Source organism: Lemur catta, chromosome 1 (genome assembly GCF_020740605.2).
Source record: "Lemur catta isolate mLemCat1 chromosome 1, mLemCat1.pri, whole genome shotgun sequence".
Taxonomy (NCBI): Eukaryota; Metazoa; Chordata; class Mammalia; order Primates; family Lemuridae; genus Lemur; species Lemur catta.
The window spans coordinates 118,296,228-118,319,710 of record NC_059128.1 but is presented as its reverse complement, the minus strand read 5'-3'; the positions used below and the strand labels follow the sequence as shown (position 1 = coordinate 118,319,710).

General features: G+C 48.4%; 1 protein-coding gene across 1 annotated transcript in view; it reads left to right on the top strand.

Moving 5' to 3' along the window:
- Positions 1-23,483, top strand: part of LOC123640082 (C3 and PZP-like alpha-2-macroglobulin domain-containing protein 8) — an 88,744-nt gene that overhangs the window by 48,588 nt on the left and 16,673 nt on the right. Inside the window, 7 exon segments of the mRNA XM_045554465.1 lie at positions 1,083-1,236; positions 1,485-1,615; positions 6,318-6,369; positions 15,698-15,996; positions 16,669-16,894; positions 18,537-18,713; positions 22,195-22,276. Coding sequence (XP_045410421.1) covers positions 1,083-1,236; positions 1,485-1,615; positions 6,318-6,369; positions 15,698-15,996; positions 16,669-16,894; positions 18,537-18,713; positions 22,195-22,276 — 1,121 coding nt within the window.

Here is a 23,483-nt window from a genome sequence, read left to right as displayed (position 1 = left end):
TGTCCCCCAAGGGAGGCTTCCCCCCAAAGCCTGCGGGTGCCAGTTTTGGCGCTGAGTGGCTGGTGGCTGGCTTGTCCAGCAGGAAGAATAAAGCCCTGCTGGGCAGCACATGTGCTCAGGGTCAGCCAAGCCCCAGTTTCAGGAGCAGTCCCCAGCCCATGTGCCTGTCCCCGAGGCACAGGGAAAACAGCCCCAGCTAGACCCTCCCAGTGGGGACAGCTGATCACTTCACTGAGAACCTAGAAAATGTGGCTCACTGACAGTTGTTGAGTTTCTTCCTTCCTTCCTGGAAGAATGCTGAAAATGCACACACATGCACAGAGACTACCATGCACACAGACACACAAGCACACACATGCATGCACACATGCCTTCACAGGGTGTGCATGCACACATACATATGCCATGCTTGCATACCCACACATGCACACACTTGCATGTGGAGACCCCTGCATGCATCCACAGCACATCCACATCACACGTGCACACATACAGGCACACATGTACACACAGAAACACTAGCATGCACATGCATGCATTTACCCACTGTACACACGTACATGTACATGAATGCACGCATGTGTGTATTCACCCTGTGCTTGCATGTGTGCACACAGATGTGCACCCAGAGATGGATGCATGCATTCACAGCACATGCATGCACACACATCTGCACACAGGGGCATACACGGAGCTGTACTCTGACACCATGGAGTGCCGTGGTTGGAGAGAGAGCCAGAGGAAGCTCCTGTGGGGTCCGCAGTGGGTGGGGTTGCTTCTATCTGGAGGCCCAGGGCGGACATAGCAGGAGAGGCAGCCCTTGATCCGGTTGAGGGGACCTGGGCTTGTGGGGATCTGCAGGGCTTGAGGGAAGAGGGGCTTCCAAGTAAGGCAGACAGGCATGGGAGGGCCAGAGTGGGCTGCCAGACAGTGGTGGGTAGTTTGATCGGAAATGGAAGGAACCTTCCGAGTGGAGCCTGGCTCTTAGAGAGGCTGACAAGGCCAGTTGTGCACAGTGGGCTGTGGGGCGCAGGGAGGGTAGCCTGATCCCAGGCACCATGAGCGCACCTCACCCCCTGCAGGTGTACATGAAGCTCTCAGTTCCCAAGGGCATCCAGTTTGTCGGGCATCCTGGCAAACGCCATCTGACCAAGAAGACATGCGTGTCCCCTGGGGAGGCTGAGCCCACCTGGATCGTTCTGTCCTTCAGCAACCTGGGCCTTAACAACATCACAGGTGAGGGTCCCGGCTTCTTGGGGTACCCCCCTTTCCAGGTCACCAAGGGGTCCAGGCGCTGACCCCTGTTGGGCACGAGGGGTGGATGGGGCAGCAGGTGAGGTCAGGGTTGTCCCAAGGGACAGGTACACACAAACTCATGCACAAATGCACACACATGCACACAAGCACTCCTGGGACAAGAGTGGGGGACAGGACACCCCCTGGGTGGGGACCTGTTCTGGGAGCAGGCAATCACATCTTTGCAGCCAAAGCCCTTGCTTACGGAGACACAAGCTGCTGCCAGGATGAGAGACCCAACAAACACCCGGAGGAGAATCACACTGACAGGAGGGTCCCCATTGGGACAGATTACGTCAGGCGCAGTGTGATGGTTGAGGTAAGGCCACATCCTCACCCAGGGTGTTTGGCCAGGGCCCAGTTCCTTCAACCACGAGGCCAGGGCTGCTGGAGCGTGTGGTCTCAGCCCACGCCAGGGCCTGGGCAGCCACCACGGGTCCTGCTTGGGAGCTCAGGACGGCTGGGGTCTGGGGGGCTTCCTTGGTGGACCACAGCGGTCCAGCTCCTCCCAGAAGTGAGGCAAAGTGGCCTGGAACTCTTGGGAGGCAGATTCTGGACTCATAGCCAGGCGGGGCTGCGAGATCCACATGCCTGCACCCCCACCCCCTGCTGCAGGCTCTGCCCACGTACCTGTGGGGCTTTGCAAGCACCATGGCTTTCTGACCCTGCTGCGTGAGATGGGGTGCTTGCTGCTCCAGGGATGCCACATATGGGCATGTCACGGTGCTGGGCAGGTAGTAGCGGCGATGCCCCGTCTTTACAGAGCTGCTCGGACGCATCAGAGCACTATCCAGGACTCCATTTGGTGCCACCCCAAGAGCATGCTGCAGCCTCCAGTGAAGCTCCTGACAGTGGCCCCTGGGGGTCTCATATTCCCTGGATGCCCAGCTTCCCACAGCTGCTCTCCCTCCTTGCTACGATCTTGCTGGCCCTGAGCACAGATGGGTCCTGCTGGCACCAGGAGTCACACATGCACTGGGCAGAACTCCAGGTCGGGGACAGGTTGTCACCGCAGCATTTTTGATATGATGGGATGTTTTTCTGGGATCAAGAGCTGTAGGATGAGGAATGAGAGCTCTATAAACCAGCAAGGTGGGGTGGTCCCAATGGGGACGCAGAGACCCCTGGCCACCTTTTGCTCAGCCCAAGCCAGCATGCACCCTGGGCCACACTGTGCCCACTCATGGCCCAAGGAGGAGGCTGTGAGACCCCCAGGTACGAACCAGCAGACCTGGAGGGCTGCAATTCTTGCCTCCTTCCTTTCCTTGCAGAAGAGATTTCTGAGTTCACAGAGAGGGATTTTGCCCGAGCTTGCATCTGTGGTGTCCACTGGTCTGGGTTCATTCAGGCAGCTGTTGGGGACAGAAGGGAAGATCGAGGCAGCAGAAGACTTGAAATTTTGTTGCGGCCGGGCACGATGGCTCACACCTGTAATCCTAGCACTTTGGGAGGCCAAGGCAGGAGGATCACTCGAGGTCAGGAGTTCGAGACCAGCCTGAGCAAAAGTGAGACCCCATCTCTACTAAAAAAATAGAAAGAAATTAGCTGCACAACTAAAAATATATAGAAAAAATTAACCAGGCATGGTGGTGCACACCTGTAGCCCCAGATACTTGGGAGGCTGAGGCAGGAGGACCACTTGAGCCCAGGAGTTTGAGGTTGCTATGAGCTAGGCTGATGCCACGGCACTCTAGCCCAGGCAACAGAGCAACACTCTGTCTCAAAAAAAAGAAAAGAAAAGAAAAGAAAAGAAAAGAAAAGAAAAGAAAAGAAAAGAAAAGAAAAGAAATGTCGTTGCAAAAAATGAAACTTCCATTAGAAAAGCAATTTGTGAAATAAGAGACAAGACTGTGTGTGGCTCAATAAAGCAGCAAAAAACTCCTCCCAACTCTTCCCACTGGAGAGCTCTAGGCATTGAGGCCAGGAGTTCTAGACCAGCCTGAGCAACATAGTGAGACCCCATCTCTATAAAGAATAGAAAAATTAGCCAGGCATGGTGGCACCTGTAGTCCCAGCTACTCGGGAGGCTGAGGCAGGAGGATCGCTTGAGCCCAGGAGTTTGAGGTTGCTGTGAGCTGTGATGACACCACTACACTCCAGCCTGGGCAGCAGAGCAAGACTTGTCTCAAAAAAAAAAAAAAAAAAAAGTCTCGTGGTGGACTTGGGAACAAGAAGCTGAATATGACAGAAATGTCTTCCCCAGGAGGTGCACAGCTGGCACAGAGGCAGGCAGTGACTGTGCCTGGTCATGGGAGCTGTACCGGAATGGGGATGGCTGTCCAGGGGGAAAGAGGACAGGCACCACCCTGCCTGGGTGGCCTGCAGGGGACTGAGATCTGTAAGTCCGCTGGAAGGCTGAGAGCCTTCGATCACCTCCACATGTCTTGGTGACATCCAAAGGAGCAGAAAGGAAGCTGATGTGATTCAGACCCATAAGGAGAGCCCGGCGGGGCCGGGCACGGTGGCTCACGCCTGTAATCCTAGCACTCTGGGAGGCTGAGGCGGGTGGATCGCTCGAGGTCAGGAGTTCGAGACCAGCCTGAGCAAGAGCGAGACCCCGTCTCTACTAAAAATAGAAAGAAATTATCTGGCCAACTAAAATATATATAGAAAAAATGAGCCAGGCATGGTGGCGCATGCCTGTAGTCCCAGCTACTCGGGAGGCTGAGGCAGTAGGATCGCTTAAGCCCAGGAGTTTGAGGTTGCTGTGAGCTAGGCTGATGCCAGGGCACTCACTCTAGCCCGGGCAACACAGTGAGACTCTGTCTCAAAAAAAAAAAAAAGGAGAGCCCGGCGGGTGTCACTGGAGGGAGGCCTGGCCAGCCACGGGGTGGTGCCGGATTCACACGGCGCCACTGGGTGGTTAAGCGAGGGTGTGCATGGAGAGTCTGTCGCAGTGCCTGGCCTCAGTGCTGAAGACCATTGTCATCCAGGCAACTCCCCAGTCAACTGGGGAGTCCCAGACAAAACCAGGAATGCGCTTTCATTTTAGGAAACTTCTATCAGCTGAAAAATGCGATAAACAAATGCGGCTCGATGGACTGCAGTTTCCCAGTACATTGGATGTCACTCAGCCGCCAAAAGGGATGAAGCGCTGACACCTGCTACAGTGTGGATGAACCTCGAAAACGTGGTGCTGAGTGAGAGAAGCCAGACACAAAAGGCCACATGGCGTGTGACTCCACTTATAGAAATGTCCAGAACAGGCAGATCCGCAGAGGCAGGAGGGAATGAAGCTCGGACGTGTGCTGAATGGTTGCGGAAAAGCCCAGCCGGAGCTAATGCCAGCGGCATCATAGCAGGCCCATGCTCTGAGACCCAGCCCCGAGCCTGCGTGGGCACAGATGCCAAGGAGACTGGCACCAGGAAGGGCATGTGCAGCCCAGGCTGGACCGACCCATGAGGAGCAGGGCCGAGGACGTGGGCGTCAGTGAAGAGCCTGCCGCTTGGTCCTCTGTGAGCTGAGTCGACAGTGGAGACAGGGCCCCACTGGGTGTGTGTCCAAGAGCCCACCCAGGACTTGCCACCAACAGAAGGAGCCTGGTTCTGTCTCTGGATTTGCCTGTTCTGGACATCTGGACATTTCTTTTCGTTTCTTTTTCTTTTTTTCTTTCTTTTTTTTTTTTTTTTTTTTTGGTAGAGATGGGGTCTTACTCTGTCACCCAGGCTGGAGTGCAGTGGCTTGATTATAGCTCACTGCAGCCTCAAATTCCTGGGCTCAAGCAATCCTCCTGCCTCAGCCTCCCAAGTAGCTGGGACTACAGGTGTGCACCACCATTCCCAGCTCATTTTTTCTATTTTTGTAGAGACAGCATCTTGTTGTGTTGCCCAGGCTGGTCTCAAATTCCTGGCCTCAAGCAATCCTCCCCCGTTGGCCTCTCAAAGTGCTGAGATTACAGGTGTGATCCACTGCACCCAGCCTGTTCTGGACATTTCATATCAATGGAATCACACACTATGTGGCCTTCTGTGTCTGGCTTCTGTCATTCAGCACAGTGTGTTCAAGGTTCATCCCCATTGTAGCAGGGATCAGGGCTTCGTTCCTGTTCGTGGCTGCATAGTATTCCACTGGATGGATGGGCTGCATTTCGTTTACCCATTCACCTGTTGGTGGACATTTGGGTTATGACTAATATTTATGACTGTCTAAATCTGTGGGTTTGTAATTGCCTGGCCCTGTCCTGTGCTATTTAACTTTTTTTTTTTTTTTGAAGCATAGTCTTACTCTGTCGCCCCAGCTAGAGTGCAGTGGCATCATCATAGCTCACTGCAGCCTCGAATTCCTGGACTCAGGTGATCCTCCTGCCTCAGCCTCCTGAGTAGCTGGGACTACAGGCATGCACCACCACTCTTAGCTGATTTTTAAATTTTTTGTAGAGATGGGGTCTCACTATGTTGCCCAGGCTGGTCTCAAGCTCCTGGCCTCAAGCGATCCTCCCTCCTCAGCCTCCCAGAATGCTGGGATTACAGGCACAAGCCTCTGCACCTGGCCTGGGCATCCCTTTTTAAGAGAACAGGGCAGCTGCCTTCCAGTATTTGGGGTCACCTGTAGAAGAAGCCAAAGCAGAAGTCTGGATGGAAGAGACTCCACTGGGATGTGTCAGACAGTGGGACAGAGACGTCCCTCGGCAGACCCGAGTGCCCCTTTCACAGTGCTCAAGGATGTCAGACGGGCTCTCAGATCCCGGCAGCCTTAGCTTCAGTGTTCCCTGCCCACAGGGAGATGGAAGGGAAGGGGCAGCCGGGAGTGCAGGATGTGGGTGTGGGAAACGTGACACGTCAAGAAGCAGTTGGTGAGTTTCATTTGGCTGGCATGGGGGAGTAGCCTCAGTTTCCTCATCTAGGCCTGGGAAGTGGGCGGCCCAGTCCTCTGTGCACCTGTGATCTTGGTGTCACCCTGTGGATGCCATGCGAGCCCTGGTGGCATGATTGTGCTGTCTGGACTTGGAGCCGCTGCCGTGGGAGGACGGTCTGCCCACATACCAGCCCAGCACTCAGCTCTGCCTGTTTCTCTGTTTCAGCCTGAGGGAGTCCCCCGGGCGTACACCTACAGCGCTTTCTTCTGTCCCAACGGTGAGTCCCCTGTGCCCACTCTGCTAAAGAGGGATGCCTGTCTGAGTCAGGACTGTGGCAGCTCTCCCACTGCAAAAGGCACAGCAGCCCTCCCTGGGGGCAGAGGGCACAAGAAATGACATGTCCCAGCTGGGGACAGCTGTAGCCAGAGTGAGGGCTGGGCGTCTGCCACACAGGGAGTGAATGCACACGGATGTACACTGCAGGCACCAAGCAAGAAAGGGGGTCAGGAGTAGGGCTGCCCTCGGGGGCCCTGGGGCGACAAGCCCAGGGTCACAGGAAGGGAGATCTTAGGGTCACATCAGGGGAAAGTTGTGGGCCCGAGCGTGACCCAGAGACACAAGGCAGCAGAGGAGGACATGGAGATTAAGGTGAGTTCTGGAAGATGTGCAATTTGGGGTCAGTTTCTCTCTCTGCCTCAATCCCCTAAAATCTATATTATGCCTACACGTGATATGTAAGGAGGAAATGGGTACAGAAAGAATGTCCTCCAAGAAAGACTCATTCACACCTCTGCCTGGTGGGGTCAGAGAAATACTGGCAGACATGAACTTGGGCTTCCTGTAAGAGTGTTTGCCCCTCTTCCATCCAGCCCTTTCCCGAGGCGCTATATAGCTGGAAGGTAGCTGAAACTACAGCCACCACACCCAGCTAATTTTTCTGTTTTTGGTAGAGACAGGGTCTCGCTCTTGCTCAGGCTGGTCTTGAACTCCTAACCTCAAGCGATCCTCCTGCCTTGGCCTCCCAAAGTGCTAGGATTACAGACATGAGCCACTGTGCCTGGCCAGCAAAGACTTTTTAGACTTGACAACAGAAACATAATCTGTAATAAGAAACATTTATAAATGGATCTCATCAAAATTAGACATTGTTTGCTCTGCAAAAGACCCTAAGAAGTGGAAATACAGATTACAGACTGGGAGAAAACATTTGCAAACCTGTCTCAGGCACAGAACTAGTATCTAGAATATATAAACAACTCTCAAATTCAACAGTGAAGAAACAAACAATCTGATTAGAAAGTAGGCAACATAAATAGACAGACATTTCACCGGAGGAGACATACAGGAGGCAAATCACACATAAAAAGGTGTTGAACATCATTAGGGAAATGCAAATTGAAACACAGTGAGACATCCCCACACACTATCAGAATGCCTAAAATAAAAAATCGTGACAACAGCACGTGATGGCAAAAGTGTAGAGAAATGGGATGACTCACACATTAGCAGTGGGAATGTAAAGTGGTACAGCCACTTTGGACAGTTTATAAGAACAGTTTGGTGGTTTATTTAAAAAGCTAAGCATGCAACTAGCATAGCATTCAGCACTTGCACTCCTGGGCATTTATCCCAGAGAAACAAAGACTTACGTTCACACAAAAGCCTGTGCACAGCTGTTCATATTAGCTTTATTTGTAATAGCCCAAATCTGGAGGCAACTCAAATGTGTTTGGTGGGTGAGTGGTTGAACTCACTATGTGGTCCCTCCATACTGGAATACTACTCAGCACTACAAAGGAACCAACTATTGATACTTGGATGAATCTGGAATGAAGGGAATTGAATGGAAAAAGAATCCCAAAGGGGTAAAAAAGTGATTCCATTTATATGACATTTTTTAAAAGACAAAATTTTATAAATGGAGGTCATATTAGTCGTTGCTATGGGTTAGAAAGAGGGAGGGTAAGTAGGAGATGGATATGGTTATAAATGGGCAATGTGGAGGCCGGGATTGGTGGCTCATACCTGTAATCCTAGTACTTTGGGAGTTCGAGACCAGCCTGAGCAAGAGCGAGACCCCTCTCATAAAAACAAACAAACAGGACCAGGCGCAGTGGCTCACACCTATAATCCTAGCACTCCAGGAGGCCGAGGCGGGTGGATCTCTCGAGGTCAGGAGTTCAAGACCAGCCTGAGCAAGAGCGAGACCCCGTCTCTACTAAAAATAGAAAGAAATTATCCGGCCAACTAAAATATATATAGAAAAAATGAGCCAGGCATGGTGGCGCATGCCTGTAGTCCCAGCTACCTGGGAGGCTGAGGCAGTAGGATCGCTTAAGCCCAGGAGTTTGAGGTTGCTGTGAGCTAGGCTGACGCCACGGCACTCACTCTAGCCAGGGCAACAAAGCGAGACTCTGTCTCAAAAAAAAAAAAAAAAAAAAAAAAAAAAACAAGGCATAAAAGAATAGATTCAACCACATAAAAAAGTAAAAATTATTTAAAAAAAGAAGTTTTTCATTTTAATGAAGTCCAATTTATCACTTTTTTCTTTTATGGATGAATGCTTTTGTTGTACCTAAGAAATCTTTGCCAAATCCTGTTTTCTTCTTACAGTTTTATAGTTTTATATTTTACATTTATAAAATGGCTGTGATCCAAAGTTAATTTGGGATACCATGCAAGATGTGGATCAAAGTTTATCTTTCTGCATTTGGATGGCCAATTGTTCTAGCACCATTTATTGAAAAGACCTTCCTTTCTCTACGGAACTGCCTTTGTACCTTTGTTGAAAATCAGTTGTTCTTATGTGCCTGGGTCTATTTCTGTTCCTTGGATGCTTCCTTTGTGAATTATTTCTTTGTATTGGTAGATAATATTTTTACATATTTGTGGGGTACATGTGCTATTTTGTTACATGCATAGAATGCATAATGATAAAGTCAGGGTATGTGGAGTGTCCCTACCTGGAGTATGTTTCATTTTGTGTGTTGGGCATATTTCAAGTTCTGTCTTCTAGCAATTTCGAAATACATAACACATGGGCTGTGAGGGCAATCTTGCTGCGACATCTGTCACCCCATTGACTGCCAGGGTTCAAATACATAATACAATGTTGTTAACTATAGTCATCCTACGCTGCTACTTAACATTAGACCTTATTCCTTTTATCAAGCTGGATGTTCATACCCATTAACCAACCTCTCTTTATTTATTTATTTATTTATTTATTTATTTATTTATTTATTTATTTATTTATTTTATATGAGCATATTATGGGGGTAAAAAGGTTTGGGTTACATATATTGCCCTTGCCCACCCCCCAAATCAGAGCTTCAAGTGTGCCCATCCCCTAGATGGTGCACATCGCACTCGTTATGTATGTACACACCCATCCCCTGCCCCCTATATCTGCCCGACACTGATTTATGTTATTCCTGAATGTGCTCTTGGGTGATGATCAGTGAAAGCAATTTGATGGTGAGTCCATGTGGTGCTTGTTTTTCCATTCTTGGGATACTTCACTTAGTAGAATGGGTTCCAACTCTACCCAGGAAAATATAAGAGGTGCTATATCACCATTATTTCTTGTAGCTGAGTAGTACTCCATGGTACACATATACCACATTTTATTAATCCACTCATGTATTGATGGACACTTGGGTTGTTTCCACATCTTTGCAATTATGAATTGTGCTGCTATAAACATTCGGGTGCAGATGTCTTTGTTATAGAATGTCTTTTGTTTTTTTAGGTAGATGCCCAGTAATGGGATTGCTGGATCAAATGGTAGGTTTACGTGTATCTGTTTAAGGTTTCTCCATATTGGTTTCCACAGAGGTTGCACTAGTTTGCAGTCCCACCAGCAGTGTATGAGTGTTCCTGTCTTTCCGCATCCACGCCAACATTTATCGTTTTGAGACTTTTTGATAAAGGCCATTCTCACTAGAGTTAAATGATATCCCATTGTGGTTTTGATTTGCATTTCCCTGATGATTAGAGATGCTGAGCATTTTTTTATATGTTTGTTGGCCATTCTTCTGTCTTTTTTTGAAAAATTTCTATTCATGTCCTTTGCCCACTTTTTGATACGGTTGTTTGATTTTTTCATGCTGATTTTTCTGAGTTCTAGATACATTCTAGTTATCAGTCCTTTATCAGATGTGTAGCCTGAGAAAATTTTTTCCCATTCTGTAGGTTCTCTGTTTGCTCTTGTGACAGTTTCTCTGGCTGTGCAGAAGCGTTTTAATTTAATCAGGTCCTATTTATTTATTTTTGTTGTTGCTGTGATTGCTTTTGGGGTCTTCTTCATAAATTCTTTGCCTAGGCCAATGTCTATCAGAGTTTTTCCCACATTTTCTTCTAGAATTCTAATAGTTTCGCACCTTAAGTCAGTTATCCACCGTGATTTGATTTTTGTGAGAGCTGAAAGGTGTGGGTCCTGTTTCAGACTTCTACATGTGGCTATCCAGTTTTCCCAGCACCATTTATTGAATAAGGATTCTTTTCCCCAGAGTATCTTTTTGTCTGCTTTGTCAAAGATTAGATGGCTATATGAGGATGGTTTTATATCTGGATTCTCAGTTCTGTTCCACTGGTCTGTGTCCCTGTTCTTGTGCCAATACCAAGCTGATTTAATAAGCATAGAATTGTAGTATAGTTTGAAGTCTGGTAAATTAATACCTCCCATTTTGTTCTTGTTGCCTAAAATTGCGTTTACTGAACGGGGTCTTCTCTGGTTCCATGCAAAGCATAATATTATTTTTTCTATATCTGTAAAAAATGATGTTGGTAATTTAATAGGGATTGCATTGAATCTGTAGATCACCTTGGGTAGTATAGACATTTTAACAATGTTGATTTTTCCGATCCACGAACATGGTATGGTTTTCCACCTGTTTACGTGCTCTGTGATTTCCTTCCTCAGTGTTTCATAGTTCTCCCTGTAGAGGTCTTTTACCTCCTATGTTGCTATTGTGAAGGGTATTGAGTCTTTGATTTGGTTCTCAGTTTGACTGTTATTGGCACATATGAATGCCTCTGATTTGTGTGTATTGATTTTGTATCGTGAGACTCTACTGAATTCATTTATCAGTCCCAGGAGTCTCTTGGTTGAATCCTTGGGGTTTTCTAGATATAATATCGTATCATCAGCAAAGAGTGAGAGTTTGATCTCTTCTGTCCCCATTTGGACACCCTTGATTCTGCTCTCTTGCCTGATTGCTCTCGCAAGGACTTCCAGGACTATGTTGAATAGCAGTGGGGATAGTGGGCAACCTCATCTGGTTCCAGTACTAAGTGGGAAGGATTTCAATTTTTCCCCATTCAGTATGATATTGGCTGTGGGTTTGTCATATATGGCTTGCATCATTTTTAGGTAGTCCCCATCTATGCCTATTTTGTTAAGTGTTCTTATCATAAAAGGGTGTTGAATTTTGTCACATGCCTTTTCTGCATCTATTGAGAGGATCATGTGGTCTTTGTTTTTGCTTCTATTTATGTGGTGTATTACATTTATAGATTTGCATATGTTGAACCATCCCTGAATCTCTGGGATGAAGCCCACTTGGTCATGATGGATTATTTTCTTGATAAGCGCCTGGATTCGATTTGCCAAGATTTTATTGAGAATTTTTGCATCTATATTCATAAGGAATATTGGTCTGTAGTTTTCTATTTTTGTTGCATCCTTTCCTGGTTTTGGTATCAGAGTTATGTTGGCTTCATAAAATGTGTTGGGGAGGATTCTGTCCTCAATGTTGTGGAATAAATTTTGTAGGATAGGCACCAGTTCTTCTTTGTAGGTGTGGTAAAATTCAGGTGTGAAACCATCTGGTCCAGGGCTTTTCTTTTTGGGGAGGTTTTTTATTGCTGTTTTGATTTCAGTTCTTGATATTAGTCTGTTCAGGAATTCTATTTCTTCCTGGTTGAGCCTAGGGAGGTTGTGTGTTTCTAAAAAATTGTCCATTTCCTCCACATTTTTCAATTTCTGTGTGTAAAGGTTTTTGTAGAATTCATAGATGATATCTTGTATCTCTGTGGCATCAGTTATGATTTCTCCTTTCATGTTCCTGATGGAGTTTATCAGAGATTTTTCTTTTCTGCTCTTAGTTAGTCTAGCCAAGGCGTGTTGATTTTATCTTTTCAAAGAACCAACTTTTTGTTTTATTAATCTCCCATATAGTTTTCCTGTTGTCCATTTCATTTAGTTCTGGTTTGATCTTATGGATTTCTCTTCTTCTGCTGGGTTTGGGGTCGGTCTGTTCTTCTTTCTCCAGCTCTTTAAGTCTATTCATTAGGTTGTCTCTTTGTAACTTTTATGTCTTTTGGATATAGGCATTTATGGAAATAAACTTTCCTTTCAGGACTGCTTTAGCTGTGTCCCACAGATTTTGATAACTTGTGTCTCCTTTGTCATTTAGTTCAAAGAATCTTTTGATTTCCATCTTGATTTCTTCATTTATAAAATGATCGTTCAGGAGAAGGTTGTTTAGCTTCCAAGACTTTGAGTAGAAATGAGAATTTCTGTTAGGGTTGATTTCTACTTTTATTCCACTGTGATCTGAGAAGATGCATGGTATAATTTCTATTTTTTTTTAATTTTTGAAGACATGCTTTGTGTCCTAGGATATGGTCAATCTTAGAGAATGTCCCGTGAGCTGATGAGAAGAACGTATATTCAGTGGATTTTGGATAGAATGTCCTGTAAATGTCAGTCAGGCCCATTTGTTCTAGCATTCTGTTTAAGTGCATTATTTCTTTGTTTATTTTCTGTTTGGAGGATCTGTCCTGTACTGTCAGTGGGGTGTTGAAGTCACTGGCTATTATGGTGTTGCTGCTTATCATTTGGCTTAGATCGAGTAGGGTTTTCTTTATGAATCTGGGTGCACCTAAGTTGGGTGCATACATATTAAGTATAGTTATGTCTTCTTGTTGAACTATACCCTTCACCATTATATGGTGACCATCTTTGTCTTTCATTACTTTTGTTGATTTAAAAACTAAGTTATCTGAAATTAAAACCACCACACCAGCCTTCTTTTGGCTTCTGTTTGCTTGAAATATCAATTTCCCACCTTTATTTTCAGTCTAAATGCATCCTTGCAGGTTAGATGAGTTTCCTGGAGACAGCAAATACTTGGCTTGTATTTTTTTATCCATTGGGCCAGCCTATATCTCTTGAGTGGGGAGTTCAATTCATTCACATTTATTGAGAGAACTGATAGGTGGGGCAGATTTGTTTTCATCCTGTTGGGTAGAACTTCATTGCTATGTTCTCTCTTGAGCCATTGTGGTATCTGGCCTTTGATCTTTAGTTTTTGAGTAGTTTTACATTCGTGAGTGTTTCTTGTGCTGGTCCAGTGCAACTCTGTTTTGAGGACTTCTTGGAGGGTTGGTCTTTTCTTGGTGAATTCCGTCAGTCTTTGTTTATCTGAGAATGTCTTAATTTCTCCTTCACATACAAAACTTAGCTTTGCTGGGTACAAGATTCTAGGCTGGGCATTATTCTGTTTCAGAAGAGTGAGAATGGGGCCCCAGTCTCTTCTTGCTTATAAGGTTTCAGTTGAGAAATCTGGCGTTATTCGGATGGGCTTTCCTTTGTGTGTTACTTGTTTCTTTCGCCTCTTTAGTGGATATTTTGTTCAGTCTGATGACTACATGACATGGTGTCTTCCTATTTGCAATGAATCTCCCAGGGTTCCTTTGGGCTTCTTGTACCTGTATATCCAGATTTTTAGCAAGGCCTGGGAAATTTTTATCAATTATATGTTCAAATAAGCTTATCCAATCCTTGCGTATTATCTTCTTCACTCTCAGGAATGCCCATAACTCTCATGTTAGGCTTCTTCACACAATCCCACATTTCTTGCAGGCTCTGGTCTTTTCTCTTATTTCTTTGCTCTATCTCTGTGACTGACTTATTTAATTGGAAGGTGTTATCTTTGATCTCTGAGATTCTTTCTTCTGTTTGATCTACCCTGCTCTTGAGGCTTTCCACTGTGTTTTGTAGTTCCCCGAATAAATTCTTCATTTCCAGGAGTTCAGTTTGATTTTTCTTTAATATTTCAATTTCTTTAGTGAATTTTTCTTCCAAGTCCTGGAATTTTTTTTTGTGTGTGGTTTCTTTGTGTTGGTTATCCATTTTTTCTTGCATAACGTTGAGTTTTCTGATGATCCATGTTTGAAATTCTTCTTCTGTCATTTTGGTGTTCTGAGTTTGGTTAATGTCCATTGCTAGAGAGCTGGTGTTTCTCTTTGGGGGTGTGATTTCCGTTTGATTCTTCATACTTCCAGAGTTCTTTCGCTGATTCCTTCCCATCTGAATCAGCTGCTGCTTCTTGCCTTTAGATTTTTGTTTGGATGATGACACACCCTGTTTAGTCTCTGAGCCACTAGGTGGTGTTTGTGGGTGAGATTTGACCGCACCCTATACAATGAATCAGTAGATGCAGTAAAAGGGTGTGCAGAATGACCTCCCTGTCAGTAGGTCATGCTTGCTGGGAGGGGAAGGCTGCAGTGTTGTTTTTGGGTCCTATAACCAGCTCTCGTTCCTCTGGAGAGACACTCTAGTGCCTCACATGGTGGGTGGGGCCCTGGGACTTCCAGGTGTGTCCTTATTCTGCACCTCAGTGGCCAACCTCTCTTTATCCCCCTGCCCCCAGCATGCTTACCTGTCCTAACCTTTGGTATCTGTCATTCTACTCGCTACCTCCATGAGATGAACTTTTTGCTCCCACATATGAGCAAGAACATGCAATATTTATCTTTCTGTGATTGGAATATTTCGCTTAACGCGGTGTACTCCAGTTCCATCCACATTGCCGCAAATGACATGATTTCCTTGATTTTTATGGCCAAATAGTATTCCATTATGTGTATATACTGCATTTTCTTCATCCATTCATCCATCGGTGGACACCTAGGTTAATTCCAGGTCCTGGCTGCTGTGAATAGTGCTGCAATAAAAGTGGGGATGCAGGCATCCCTTCCATACACTGATCTCTTTTCCTTTGGATAAATACCCAGTAGTGGGATTGCTGGATCACCTGGTAGTTCTAGTTTTAGTTTTTTGTGAAGTCTCCATACCATTTTCCCTAGTAGCTGTGCTAATTTAGATTTCTACCAACAGCATAGAAGAGTTCATTTTCTCGACATCTTCACTAATGTCTGTTATATTTTGTCTTTTTAATATTTTTTAATATTAAAAACTGGCTTTGTAGTAGCTAGTCAAACTGGGGTAAGATGACATATTGTGATTTTGATTTGCATTTCCCTTATGATTAATGATGTTGAGCATTTTTTCATATTCCCGTTGCCCATTTGCATGTCTTTTTTTTTTTTTTTTTTTTGGTGGAATGCAGTGGCATCATCAGAGCTCACTGCAGCCTCAAACTCTGCACTCGAGTGCTCCTCCTGTCTCAGCCTCCCAAGTAGCTCGGACTACAGGTGTATGCCACCACAACTAGTTAATTTTCCTATTTTTTACCATTCTATCACGCATGCCTCCTGTGTGGCCTTTGTGGCCCCAGTGCTCACCTCTGGGCCCCAGCAGGGAAGGCAGGGGTTGTGTCTAGCTTGCAACTCCCTGTCTCCTCTCATCCCTCCAGAGAGAGTCCACATCTCCACTCCCAACAAGTACGAGTTCCAGTATGTGCAGAAGCCGCTGCGCCTCACCCGTTTTGATGTGGCTGTGCGAGCCCACAATGATGCCCGTGTGGCCTTGTCTTCTGGGCCCCAGGACACAGCAGGCATGATCGAGATCGTGCTGGGGGGTCACCAGAACACCAGGTCATGGATCTCCACCAGCAAGATGGGTGAGCCCGTGGCCAGCATGCACACAGCCAAGATCCTCTCCTGGGATGAATTCAGAACATTCTGGATCAGCTGGCATGATGGGCTTATCCAGGTAAGGCGGGACTGGCTGTGGCGGGCACGGAAATCTCATATTCCTCCAATATTTGCTGCTTCCTGTGCTGTGCCGGGCTCTGATTGGGGGTGGGGAGGAGTGAGGGGAAACACCGGGCACCACCCCTGGTTGCTCTCAGTCTGTCTGGAGTCACTTGTCCCCTCAGATTAGCGAGAGCTGGAGCAGAGGAGGTGTCCAGAGATCTGGGAACACAGAGGGGTGGTAGGTGGTCAGGGAGAAAGAAAGAGTGGATATGAGCAGAGGAAGTGGTGGCTGGGGGCTCTTTCTGGGGCTAAGCAAAAGGAATATAGAAAAGGATCGGCTAACACAAGTTCCTAGAGAAGGGACATAATCAAAGTGGGTTTTGAAATATGAATAGGAGTTCAGTAGGTAAAATAGGAACACAGGGTGTTCCAGGCAGAGGGAACAGCATATACAAAGGTCCAAAGATTCCAAGGAACCTGTTGACTTTGGAACCCACAGACACCATGCTTGTGTCTCTGTTGGCCATTTAATGGATGGGGCTACCTCTAATTTCTCTCATCTCTGACTCCTTGACGCTCTGAGCATGGCCAAGGCCTCTGACCATGGCTCTGTGGCCAGTGTCGCTGCTGCCTGAGTGCTGTTGTGTGCTTCTTGCCAGCGTCCAGCAGCCTTGGTCTCTTTTCCCAGGTGGGCCACGGTGCAGAGCCAGCCAACAAGTCTGTCATTGTGGCCTGGACCCTCCCAAGGCCACCAGAGGTCCAGTTCATTGGCTTCTCCACCGGCTGGGGCTCCGTGGGCGAATTCCGAATCTGGAGGAAGATGGAGGTGGACGAGAGCTACAGTGAGGCCTTCACCCTGGGGGTCCCACATGGCGCCATCCCTGGGTCTGAGCGGGCCATTGCCTCCATCATAGGTGAGTCGACCCCTCAGCCTGGCTTGGGGAGGGCAGGGGCTGGGAGGCAAGGTCCACTTCAGGCTCAGTCTCAAGGTGACTTTGCTGGGGACCTGTGCTCCTTGTGTCTCTACCCACTCATCTGACATGTACCTTCTAGCACTTTCTCTATGTCTGGCCATGTGCTGAGTGCTGAGGCAGCCCCAGAGCTGACCCTAACTACGCCCTTGAGGAACTCCCAGTCCAGCCAAGATGGTGTGTCTAGACCCACCCAGTCCAAGCCCTGTGTGGAGGTCAGGGTGGAGCGACCCCTAGGGACCTGAGGTGAACCCTGGGAGGGTGGTGGGCCAGGGAAGGAACCCAAGAAGGCCAAAACCCAGGTGAAGTCAGCCAGGTGCAGGGCGGGGAGAGAGACCGCTGGTGGTCCTGGTGAGAGGGGCAGGCTTCCTGAGTCATTGCTAAGTAGGGGTGAGAGGCTGTGACTGCAGGGTTTGGGAGCAGCCTCAGGAGTCTCTAGAGTTGGAAATGTCTCCAGTAGGGGCTGTGTTGTGATCCAGCCTTGGGTGTCAGGCAGACGGGCAGTGAGAGTTCGGGGTGGGCCCAAATGAGGGAGGAGAGGGCAAGAGGCCAGAAGGGGTGGATGGACCCAAACAAGGGAGTCTCGGGTCTCTCTGACATCAGAGAGTAGTGGTTCTGGGGCCTGGGTAGGTTGGCGGTTGTGGGCAGATCAGAGGATGTTAAAGTTTACAATTCTGAGGCATGAGAGTAAGTGAGAGGCATCCATGGCAAGGGGTGGCCCAGATGGAGGTGAGGGGCATAGAGGAGGGGACAGATGGGCAGGGATGGAGAGGAGGTGAAGGCTGGAACCCATGTGCCAGTGCTCGAGTGGAGAAGAAGCTGGGAAACCCAGAGAAGGGTGGTGAGAAAGTAGTCCGGCAGTCCCAAGATAGGAGGAGGCTGCAGGAGCAATGCCAGCCTCAAAAAGGCATGAGCAGAGGACAAGAGGGAAGGGAGACATGTTCAAGGGACATTGAGGGTCCCAGAGGGCCCATCAGCAATGTTTGAGACAGGGAGGCCAAGAAGAGGCAGACAGCATACCAAAGGGATAAGAGAACAGGAAACTAGAAATTTAAGAGAGAGAGAGAGAGAGAGAGAACTTTTGTAAATGTGCCAACAATACACCCATATGAAAGGAAACTTTTAAAAAATTGAAATACTCATGGTTAAAGAGAAAATCACATTTTGTGTTGGAAATTCAAAAACTATTTAGACTAGAACAAGAATAGCTACCTTGACATACCAACATTTCTGGGATGCAGCTAAAGTCGTACTTAGGGGACAATGCATAGCCTTAAAATGAACCTATTTTAAAAGCCAGAAATAAAAGAAGCATTCAACAGAATGAAAAGCTAGATAAAGAACATCTAAGTTAAAACTAAAGAACACAGAAGGAGTCATGTAGGAGAAGGTCACCAACCCTGGGACACCAGGTGGTTTAAGTGAGCAGAAGGTGCAATCTGGTCCCAAACGACAGAAGCAGCAGTCAGAGGTTCGGTGGCCAGTGTGAGGGCACAGGTGGGCTCCCATCTCTGAGAAAAGCTGTTTCTGTGCCCCACTAGGCTGGGGCAGCCCCCCCGCCCAGCCTTCTTCTCCTTCCCACCAGGAGACGTCATGGGGCCAACTCTGAACCATCTCAACAACCTCCTGCGGCTGCCCTTTGGCTGTGGAGAGCAAAACATGATCCACTTTGCTCCCAACATCTTTGTCTTGAAGTATCTTCAGAAAACTCAGCAGCTCAGCCTCGAGGTGGAGAGAGAGACCACTGACTACCTGGTACAAGGTACTGGGGAAAAATTGCCAGGGGGAAGTGAGGAGGGAGGGAGGGAGGGAGGCTCAAACCTCAGTGAGGAGGACCATGCTGAGAGCTGCCCACACACCAGGTGCAGAGATCAGGAGGAAGTGGACAAAACGACCATTCAAAGTGGCCCTGATCTGTCACTCTCTGCAGAAGCCTAGCACCATGGCTGTTAGGATGAGACTCCAAATTCTGATGCTCAGACAGGGAGAGGAAGAGCATCTTTTAAAAATGTAGATTTTTTAGAAAAAGAACAAGAGCAACATTATTTAAAAACATTTAGAAAAGAAAAAAAAATTCTGTATAACTCCCCCATTATTGTTGGTTCTGAGTTTACCCACCCGACCCAACCACTGCCACCATCTAGCAGTACAGATTCGCTTTGCCACTCTTGGTACCTTATGATGCGGCATCCTACAGTGCCCCCCCACACCCTGAGCTGTGTGCGTAAGATTTGTCCATTGGCTCCTATGGAACTGTGGTCAGCTCACCCCCACTGCCCTGTGGAAGGACCGTAGTTGGCATATCTGTTGACAAGCATTTATTTGAGCAGCATCCAATTCAGGGCTTTTAGAAGGGTGTTGTTGTAAATTGTCCTGTTCATGTGCTTCGTAAAAATACATTCAAATTTCTGTGGAATACATAAGGAGGAGTGGAATCACTGTGTCTCAGGGTGTGTTCAGTTCGTCATTTTCAAGGCTACACTATTTGTCCATCACAGGTGTTTATGGAGTACAATGTTCTGAACTCACCCCTTGGAGTATTTGGGGTATTTCTAGTTCTTCTTTCCTCCAATGACAGAGCACCTAACATCTTCAGAGATAAATAACACAGCACTGAACGTCTTCAGAGATAATTAACACAGCGCCGAATGTCTTCAGAGATAAATAACACATCTCTGAACATCTTCAGAAATAATTAACACAGCACCGAACATCTTCAGAGATAATTAACACAGCACCGAACATCTTCAGAGATAAATAACACAACATTGAACATCTTTATAGATAATTAATGCAGCACTGAATACCTTCAGAAATAAATAACATAGTACTGAACATCTTTAGAGATAAATAATGCAACACTGAACATCTTCAGAAATAATTAACACTGCACTGAACATGGTTAGAGATAAATAATGCAACACCAAAGATCTTCAGGAATAATTAATGCAGCACTGAACACCTTCAGAGATAACGCAACACTGAACATTTTCAGAAGTAATTAACACAGCACTGAACATCTTCAGAGTTAAATAATGCAGCACTGAACATCTTTCATTGTCATGTGTGGAGGGCAGGGCCTCTAAGTGCCTTCCCTGTCCCCTCTGCACATCTTAGCCCCATGGGGGAGGGACGGGGAGACTGGAGCCTTACCTCTGTCATGGTCACCCACTCTATGTCCTCAGGGCCTGTTCTTCTCAGTGCCTCAGTTTCCAATCTGTGTCACAAGGAAGTTAAGTCAGTTGACATGAAAGTCTTGGGGCCTCCTAGGGTTTGCTTCTGTCCCTGGTCTGGAGCTGTCATGTAATGAGTTGGAATGTGAGGGGTGGCCAGGTAAGTCCGGTTGCTGCCCGAGGGAGATGAGATGCCACAGGCATGACCTTGGAAATTTCTGCCATTGGAAAGACCTGCGCGCAGCTCCTCAGACAATGCCAGCCCCTCTCATATGGAGAAACTGGGTCATATGGGCACACCCAGATTCCTGGGGCTGGTCTGGGGTTCCTGACTCCTGGCAGTTAAGGTTTGCACAGTGACCCTGCTCTGAGATCTCCAAAGGTGGTCTTGACTCATCCATTCGCATGAATGGGAAAAGGAAAAACATGTACTATAAAGAATGTGCGACTCTCAGATGGAGAAAGAAACAGAGGTTGCTACGGGCTGCAAATCCAGCTTCATGAAGGCTGACCCCGGACTGCCAGGAAGGCCAAGTCCACTCGGGCTGGGGCCTGGGGCTCAGGTTGGCACTCGTGAGGATCTGGGAGGTGGGTGGTCACTGTCCGCCCTAGTGAATGCATACGTGCTCAGGGCCTTAAACGCCTGGAGCATTTATTAATAATAAGCCCTGCTCATGAGTGACAGCCTGGTCTCCCCCAGGACAGCCAGCCCCTGCATCCAGCCAGCCAGCTGGCAGTTCAGCCTCGACAAACCCCAAATCAGCGTCCTCCATCTTTCCCCTAGACCTGCTTGTATTAGTTTCTTGGGTTAAAACAACAGAATTTTTTTTTTTTTTAATGAGACAGGGTCTCACTCTGTCGCCCAGGCTGGAGTGCAGTGGTGTCATAATAGCTCCCTGCAGCCTCGAACTCCTGGGCTCAAGCGATCCTCCTGCTCGAGCCTTCCTGTGTAGCTGGGACTATAGGCACGCACCACCATGCCCAGCTAATTTTCAATTTTTTTTTTTTGGTGGAGACGGGGTCTTGATATGTTCCCAAGGCTGGTCTCAAACTCCTGGGCCCAAGTGATCCTCCCACCTGGCCCTCCCAAAAGTGCGAGCCACTACACTCAGTTCCCTTTCTTTTATCTTATAGGGATGCCAGTCATTGGATTTAGGGCCCCCCCTAAATCCAGTGTGATCTCGTCTTGAGATCCTTACCATAATGACGTCTGCAAAGATCCTGATATGGTCCTATTTTGAGGTTCCAGGTGGATGTGAATTTGGGGGACACTGCCCACCTGGTAGAGTTCCTCTTGCCAGTTTTCTCTGTGGACACAGCCCCATCCTTCCGGAGGCTCACGCCACAGACCTCGGCTGCTTTGGATCCTTCCTCCTCCCCCTCACACCCCGTGTCCAGCTGAGCAGCCCTGCCTACCCCATGAAACCGCTCCATGCCTCTGACGACACCCCTGGGTCCAAGCCCATCATCGCACACCCGCAGGGGTCCCCCCCAGCTTCCTGTCCAGACCCTACAGTCCACCCGCTACATATGTCCTCTCACACCTTCCCCTGCTCACACACCTCCCATGGCTCCCTGCTGCCCTCGCAGTAAAACCAAACTCCCAGCCCACCTGGCGGCCTCTCCCCAGCCCCCAATCCCCTGTTCCAGCCATTCTGGCACTTTCTGTTCTCCAAGCTCACCAAACTCTGGCTCTAGCTGGTGGAGCGACCCTCACCGCTGGGGACAGAGGGTGCTGCCTCAAGATGGTGCCTTTCAGGGACTGCCTAGGCACAGCTGAGGGCCAGTGTGTGACCAGGAGTCACAAAGCGATGTCAGCAAACAAGGAATGAAAGAAGTGGAGGTTATGGCCACCCCAGATGTGGTGTGGGGCAGTTTCAGGGACCTCAGATGTTGTGTGGGGAAGTTTTAAGGACCCCAGATGTTGCGTGGTACAGGTCCAGGGACTCCAGACTTGGTGTGGCATCTTTTGGGGGTCTGGGGTGGGGGACGACAGAGCAGTGTAGGACCCCGTCAGCAGGTCTGGGCCAGGCCACTCAGCAGGACAAAGTCCCCTCTGCTCACCCGCAGGCTACCAGCGCCAGCTGACCTACAAGCACCAGGACGGCTCCTACAGCGCGTTCGGGGAGCGGGATGCCTCGGGGAGCATGTGGTGAGTCCCCCTGCCTGGGCACAGCCGCGGAGTCTCCCCTACCCGAAGCCACGGCCTCATACCCAGCACAGCGTGGCCAGACGCTTGGGGCCTGATCCCTGGGTGACGGGGAACCTGGCTAGGAAATGAAAATCATGGTGATCCCAGCCCCAGGGGTGCAGAGGGACAATGCAGGCGGCTCAGGGTGTGAGGCGGAGCAGGTGATTATTATGGGTACTGTTCCTGCTGCTGTTGTTACCACGGTGACCAGGAGCCAGTCCCCTGCTCTCTGGCCCATCTGAACCCAGGCCTGGGGTGACCCCGAGCAGGAGGAAATGGGCAGAGAGAGGGCCAGAGGCCAGATCAGCCCCTCGAGGCTGGGGTGAGGGCAACGTGGGAGAAGTGGCCTGGGGTCTCGTTTCCCTGGCTGTCAGGGGCTGACCAGGGCAAGGCAGGCCCAATGGGAGGGTGGGCATACTTAGGTCCGGTTCCCTGGGCTCCTCAGGCCACAGCAATTTTTGGCGCCATCTTGGGGCTTACCTGAGACTGTGGATCACCCTGCAGCTCCTGTTCCAGTCCTCAGACTCCGCCTTGGGGATGGTCCCCCTGGCAGCCCCTGCAGCTGCTGTGGGCATGGAAACCACCCTTAGTCTAACAGAGTGTCCACTACACAGCTGCAGTGGGTCGTCACTGGCCAGGATTAGCGAGTTGTGACCCACCAGGCACCCTCCCATTGTACACGCACACGCTCAACATCTTTCAGGACTAAACCCTCAGTGTGAACAAAAAAATCAGATTCTGCCGTGTTCGTGGAAATGTGATGCTGAGCAGCTTCCCTGTCCCCTCTCACCCTGGAAAACGTCCCTGTTGGTCTCCAAACATGGACATCTTCCTGGGGACCCTGTAGGACAAGGGTGCAGTAAGCACAAGGCAGCCACCTGGGGCTGGGCAAACCCAGGCTCTGTCTCATGTGAGCTGTGTGGCCTTAGACCTGATGCTCAACCTCTCTGAACCTCTTTCCTACCACACACATCCCTCTTAGGATCCACATCTGTGGGAAGAGCATGTGGCTCACTCAGCACAGAGCTGTCCTATTGGCGCCTCCCCTAACTAGTTGCCTGAGAAGTCCAAGATCCAGCCTGGAAGCCTTAAAATCGGGATCTGTTATATTCAGTGCACATTCATTCTTTCATTCATTCAACAGTGAGTGCTTACTATGTGCCAGGCC